This window comes from Chiroxiphia lanceolata, chromosome 30 (assembly GCF_009829145.1).
Source record: "Chiroxiphia lanceolata isolate bChiLan1 chromosome 30, bChiLan1.pri, whole genome shotgun sequence".
In the NCBI taxonomy this organism is placed as follows: domain Eukaryota; kingdom Metazoa; phylum Chordata; class Aves; order Passeriformes; family Pipridae; genus Chiroxiphia; species Chiroxiphia lanceolata.
In genome coordinates, this window is record NC_045666.1 from 1,551,922 (window position 1) to 1,558,057 (window position 6,136).

A 6,136-nucleotide genomic window follows, 5' to 3' on the forward strand; every position below is an offset into this window, starting at 1 on the left:
CTCGTGCATCCGACGCCGGAGCGGATCCCGACGGCAGAGAGCCGGATCCTGGGGCGCCTCCAGCCCCGCTGGCACCGCTGGTCCAGGGACGGGCAGAGGGGAAAACAATAAATAGGTTTATCCTGAGTCGTGGGCGACACTCCCGAAAAAACCACGGAGGGGAAATTCCCTGGGCGAGTCCGAAAGAGGAGAGAGATGAGGTACGTGGTGCTGCCGGCGGCGCCTCCCGCGCTTTTGGGAGGAGGGATCCGACCCCAGAACCGGAGTCCCGCAGCCCCCGATCCCAGATCCAGCCCCGTGGCCTCGGGGTCCGTCCCGGCGCCCCCGTCCCCCCGCTGCCATCAGTGCCTGGTGCCGTACATCTTATCCCACTCCAGGAACAAGTCCAGCTCCTTCTGGGAGGCGGCGGGGCGGACCTTGCAGAACGCCTTCTCCAGGTCCTGGTAGGAGGCGGGGGGTCCCGGCAGGGCGCGGCGCGCGGCCCCGGCGTGCTGGCAGAGCCGCAGCAGCTCGGCGCCGGAGAAGCTCTCGGTGCGCTGCGCCAGCGCCGCCAGCTCCCGCTCGCTCAGGCAGCAGCTCTGCTGCGCCAGGGCCTGGCGCAGGATGTGCCGGCGCGCGGCGCCGTCCGGCAGCGGGATGTAGAGCCGCGTGCCGAAGCGCCGGTGCGACGCCTCGTCCATGCTGCCCGGCCGGGCCGTGGTCCCGATGACCACCACGTTCTGCTCGGATGAGGTAGCCACGTTGTCCAGGTAGGAGAGGAGCTGGGACTTGAGGTTGCTCGCCTGCCCGCCGTCCTCGCCCGCCCGGGCCGCCAGCAAGGCCTCGGCCTCGGTGATGAGCACCACGGCGGGCTGGCGGCAGCTGGCCACGAAGAACACGGTCTGCAGGATCTTCTCGGCTTCGGCCTTCCAGGTGGAGAGCAGGGTGGTCCCGCTGAGCCTCAGCAGGGTGGAGCCCAGCTGGGTGGAGATGCAGCGGCTCAGCAGCGTCTTCCCGGTTCCGCGGGGGCCGAAGAGCAGCAGGGTCCGCAGCGGGTGGCTGGCGCCGCTGTAGGCGCCGGGGCGCAGGATGGGCCACACCAGCTCCTCCTCGATGGCCGCCTTCACCGACACCTGCCCGGCCACGTCCGACCACTGCACCGGCGGCCCCCGCTCCACCACCTTGGTGTTCACCAGCTCCAGCACCAGCGGGTCGACGTTCTTGGGCTGCTCCTCCACCGGGGCGCCGCCGAACACCGGTGCTTTGGGGGGCAGCCGCAGCGGGAAGGGGGGTCCCGGCTCCGCCGCCCGCTCCCCGTTGGCGAGGGGGGGGCTGAACTTCTCGAAGGGCTCCGCCGGCCGCAGCGGAGCGTCCCCGGCGCCGTAGGGCGGCGAGACCATGCTCTTCATCTGCTGCCCGCCGTACTTGCCGGCGTGTTCCTCGGCGTTCCCCGCTCCCGCCAGCCGCTTCCCGGGCTTGAAGGCCACCTGGGGCGACTTGCCGGCGCCGCCGAACCCGTTCCCCTGGCACTCGCCGTTGTCCGACATGGGGTAGGGGGACTTTGGCTGCTCGTAGCTGTATTTCCTGTACCTGCCCTCCCCGTCGTCCTCCCCGCCGATGTCGAACGCCTTCCTCTTCAGCGCGCCCGCCTCGGTGCCCAGCGGCGGCACGGCCAGGGGGGCCAGCCCGGCGCCCTGGTAGCCATACCCGGGCACCCCGGGCGGGCGGGCGGCGGGCGGCGGGGCCGGGATGGGGGTGGGCGCCGCGATGCCGGAGGGCAGGTAGGAGGTAGGGGGGTGGGGCGGGTGGATGCTCCCGTAGCCCGGCTGCGGCGGGTAACTGCCGGCGGCGTAGTTGTACATGGGGCCGGAGGAGCCGTAGCCCGGCACCAGGGCGGGCGAGGGGTGCGGGGGCTGCAGGAGCCCCGAGCCGTGGAGGGCGGACGGGTGCGGGGGGGGGAGCGCTGCCGCCGGCTGGGTGCAGTAGCCAGAGGGCAAGTAGGTGCCGCCGTAGCCTGAGGGGTACTCCTGAGACGCCCCGAGCCCGCCGGAGCCGGCGGCGGCCCCTCCGCAGGAGTTCCCGGGGTACATGGGGTCGGCGAGGTTGGCCGACACCACTGGGGAGCCGCCGAGCCCGATGGCCCCGCCGGCGGCGGGTACGGCGGGCGGCACCACCCCCTTGGCGCCGGGGAGGCCATCGTGGATGGGCGTCAGGGGGTAGGTGCCGTCGGAGCCGTGAGCCCCCGGCCAGGGCTCCCCGTCCCCCTTCTGCCCGTTAACGGGCCCGAAGGCGCCATCCCCGTATCCGCCGAGCGCCGGGCGCTCGTAGGGCGCGTCCAGCACCCCCGAGTACTTCTCGGCGTACCTCTTGAGGAGGTTGGAGGCCGTGAGCGCCGAGATGTCGTCGTTGGCCCAGGCGTAGTTGAAGCGCTGGCGGGTGCTGGGGTACAGGTCGGACTTGTGGGCCGGCGAGGAGGTGGTGGAGGAGACGTCCAGGTGCTGCTCCGGCCACTGGTTCAGGGACTGGGCATGCTCTGGTGACCAGTGCATCTTCGACAGACCTGTGGGGACGGGGCGGCACAGGTGAGAGCAGTGAAACAGGGACGGGCACCTCTCTGCGTGGAGCGTCCCCAAAAACCTGGACTGGTCTGTCCTGCGCCCCACCACACCCCCCGACTGCAAACATCTGCTTCAACTCACCCTAAACTTTCACAGGATCCCCGAATCCTTGAGGCTGGAAAAGCCCTCCAACATCACCGAGTCCATCCTTTGCTCCATCCCCACCTTGTCCCCCAGCCCAGAGCACTGAGTGCCACATCCAGTCCTTCCTTGGACACCTCCAGGGGTGGGGACTCCACCACCTCCCTGGGCAGCCCCTTCCAAGGCCTGACCACCCTTTCCACGCAGAAATTCTTCCACCCAAAAATCCCCTTCGACCACGGGGGCCTCCACACCAGGGTCAGTATCACCCTCTCTTGCTCCAGTCCCCCAATACCAGCGGCCCCTGAGGGTGGTGGCAGAGTGTCCCCCTCCCCACCCTGCTGTGGTCCCCCTGTCCCCCCCATCCCACACCCATCCCCTCCGGGGACACCGACACCGGAGCCAGGCAGGGGCCTCGTGCCCCCCTCGCTCTCCGCTCGCAGCCTTTAAGCCACTCTGTGGCCACGGCACAATTAGATTACTTAATGCTTTAATTGACTTATAGGGCATTTGTGCTTCCACTTTGGATATCAAACTTCCACAAGAGGATTTAGATGGTGGCTTTGCCGTGGCTTGAGCCGCCCTCCCCCTGCATTTATGGCCATTATCACAGAGCTCCTGGTGGATAAACGCCCAGCAGATCCTCCCGGAGCCGCCCGCGGAGCCGGCTGGGCACGGGGGGCATGGGGGCAGCTGGGGGCGAAGACACCAGGAAGCTGCGAAGGGAAAAAGGAGCATTTGGGAACTCCACGAGGAATAAGACATTTCCCTTAATTTTTTTTTTTTTTTTAAGGAATTAAAGCCCCGGGAGTTTCCATCCTTGCTCGGGGTGGGGGGGCTGAGAGCTGTGCAGTCCTGCAGCTGCTTCTGCCCCCCCAAAAATATCCAGCTGGAAATGTCCAGAGCTCAGGGGTTTGGGGGCACCAGGAGGTGTCCGACTGCTCCAGCACTGAGCCCAGTGTGGAGCGTGGCAGGAACGAGGTGCCACCAGCACGACCAGCAAACCCCAGTGGCATTCCCAGGCTTCTGAAGTCAGGGAGCAGCTGCCCACAGAGACCTCCACCCTCCCTCACCCTCCTGGAGAAGGGAGGACTCAGCGGCCCACAGACCACGGAAATCCACATCCGTCTTCTCCCGTCCTGAGGCATCCGGCAGTGCCAGCTCCGTTTCTGCGGAGAACACCCCGAGGATGGACAGAACCCCCCAGCAACCAGGAGCGCCCAGCTTTCCCCCACAGATTGATCCCAGTGCCTGAACCCCACTGCTCACACACCAGCTAAAAACTGGCATCTCAGGATGGGCCCAGTGATGGAATTGCTTTTCCAAGAGCCTGGAAGAGGGTGGCTGGGAGCCCATCACGATGGCACAGCTCCTCCAGCCCCCATTCCCGAGCCCCCCGGATCCCGGGGCTGCCGGGAGGAGCGGGGCAGGGGGGTTTGCAAGGCCGCAGGTTTGCGATCCCGAGGCGCCAACCAAGCCTTTAAGGACAAGAGAGGCATCTGGGAGAAGAAAAACCCAAATCCATGGAAAAGCCGGTCGCACCCTGGAAAACGCGGGGAGGGGGAGGGCGGCGGGCAGGGAGGAGTTGTCAGGGCTGAAATGGGACGTGAATGAGCGGCGGAGCGGGACAGATGTTTCAATGCTCCCCTTGGCAGTGTGAGAAAATTACTGTCCAGTGACCAAATGGCCGGGCCGGTTCCCACCCTCGCTGCTGCCCATTATCCCCAGCGCAAGACAAAGGCGGGCAGGGGGGCTGGGCAGGGAGAATCCTATTGTTCCCGCCCGCCCTAATTATGGAAATCTTGTTAATCTATTCAGCAGCGACTCTGAACTGGGCTTTTGTTCGGGGGTTTTTAGCGGGGAGCACCACCGAGGGTGTCCAACGGCTCGGCGTGGGGACGGGGTGCGCTGCCTCCCGCCGCCCCCCCCACCCCGGGAGGAGCTCCGGCCACGAGGCCTCGGGATGCTGGGCTGCCCCAGAGCAGCATCTCGGGGTGAGGTGGCTTTGTTGGAACAGGGATATCCCGTCCCCAGCCCTGGTATGCAGAGCACACCACGTACACACCCACCCACCCGTGTCGGCCCCACACGCACGGTGCTGGCGCTGGTGCACAAGAACCCTGGCAAAAATCCCACAGGGACGACCCACAGGCAGCATCTGCTGATGGCTGCAGCGATCCCACATCCCTGGGGGGATCAGGAGAGGGCTCCAGTGGATCTGGAAGGCAAAGAAGGAGAGCGACGTGCGAGAGCAAACACGCTCGAGCTGGGGACGCACTAAAGCCCAGGGTTTAAATCCAGCCGAACTCCCCCGAGCCTTGGGAAGAGGGACCAGTCCCCGGAGGGAGCAATCCCCATGGGTTCAACCCTTTGGTTGCATTATCCCAGTCCTGGGGTGCCGGGATGAGCCGAGGAGCCGCCTCCATCCACCACCCCACGGCCGTCCCGCCGCTGTCGGGCCGGTTTAACGCTGACGGCTCCTCCGGGCCGAGCTGTCACTCAGAGGAGTTATGCTCTTTCCAAAATCCATTCAGCAGCTCCATTATCCCTGAAATTCCCGCCATCAGCTCCTGAAAGCCGCCCTGCTTCCAGGGGCTGCCCGACTTCCCGGGATTTTAACGCTCTGCCGTGCGAGGTTTGGGCCAGGGGAGAGAAAACGGAGATGCCGGAGCCTCCTTCCACAGCCCAGCTTCACTGACCCCCAAAAACATGGATTTCCCACCTCAGGGATGCGCGTGACGGATCTTCCATGCTGGACTGTGCAGTCAGTGGTGGGTCTGGACAAAGAGGAGGAGAGAAGAGGCTTCCTCAAGTCTGCCCAGGAGTGGGAACGATTTTTCTTCTTCTAAACGATGTATATCCTGATGATCTTTTGGGCTACAGCTCCCTGAAGCAGAGCCCCAGAGCTTTGGGGTTCATCCCTGCCTCCTGGGAGCGGCACAGGGAAAGTGCAACGGCATCATCCGGGTGAAATCAGGGCTGTAAATCAGAATTATGACCCTGCAGACACTGTGCTGACCCTCACGGAGGACCTGAGGCTCGTGGCAACGTCTCGGAGCTGCTCCAGCACTAACACTGGGGATTAAAGCAATATTTGGGCGTGTTGATACATGTCTTGAGGCCAGACTCCGGTCACCCCCAGCGAGTCTGGAATAGGCAGAGCAGCCCGGCAGAGCCTGTGCCAAAGGCAGGACCAGGCACAAAGCTCAGGTGTCACAACCCCACCACGGCAGCACCGGCGAAGGTTCCACCCCCAGCCCGTCCCAGGAGGGGATTCCGTGGCAAACACCAAGTTTTCCAAGGCAGACCCAGGGCGTTTGGCAAACCCATCACGGAGCCACAGTGACATTCCCCGTCCCCTCCCCAGCGAGGGCTGGGATTGCAATCAGAGCAGGGTCAATGTACATGTGTTAAAAGGATTTGGGTTGACTCCCCCCTTCCCCCCCCCCTCCCCGTGC

General features: G+C 65.4%; 1 protein-coding gene across 1 annotated transcript; it reads right to left on the reverse strand.

Annotated features, from left to right (window-relative positions):
• Positions 1 to 334: 334 nt before the first annotated feature.
• On the reverse strand, positions 335 to 2,685 carry FIGNL2 (fidgetin like 2). The gene has a single exon (XM_032713516.1). The coding sequence runs from the start codon at positions 2,526 to 2,528 to the stop codon at positions 342 to 344; it is 2,187 nt and encodes a 728-aa protein (XP_032569407.1). The 5' UTR covers positions 2,529 to 2,685; the 3' UTR covers positions 335 to 341.
• Positions 2,686 to 6,136: the final 3,451 nt, after the last annotated feature.

What these genes read in the sequence shown, in the direction of transcription:
- FIGNL2 (XM_032713516.1), bottom strand. Translation starts at nt 2,528, where the DNA reads ATGCACTGGTCACCAGAGCATGCCCAGTCCCTGAACCAGTGGCCGGAG.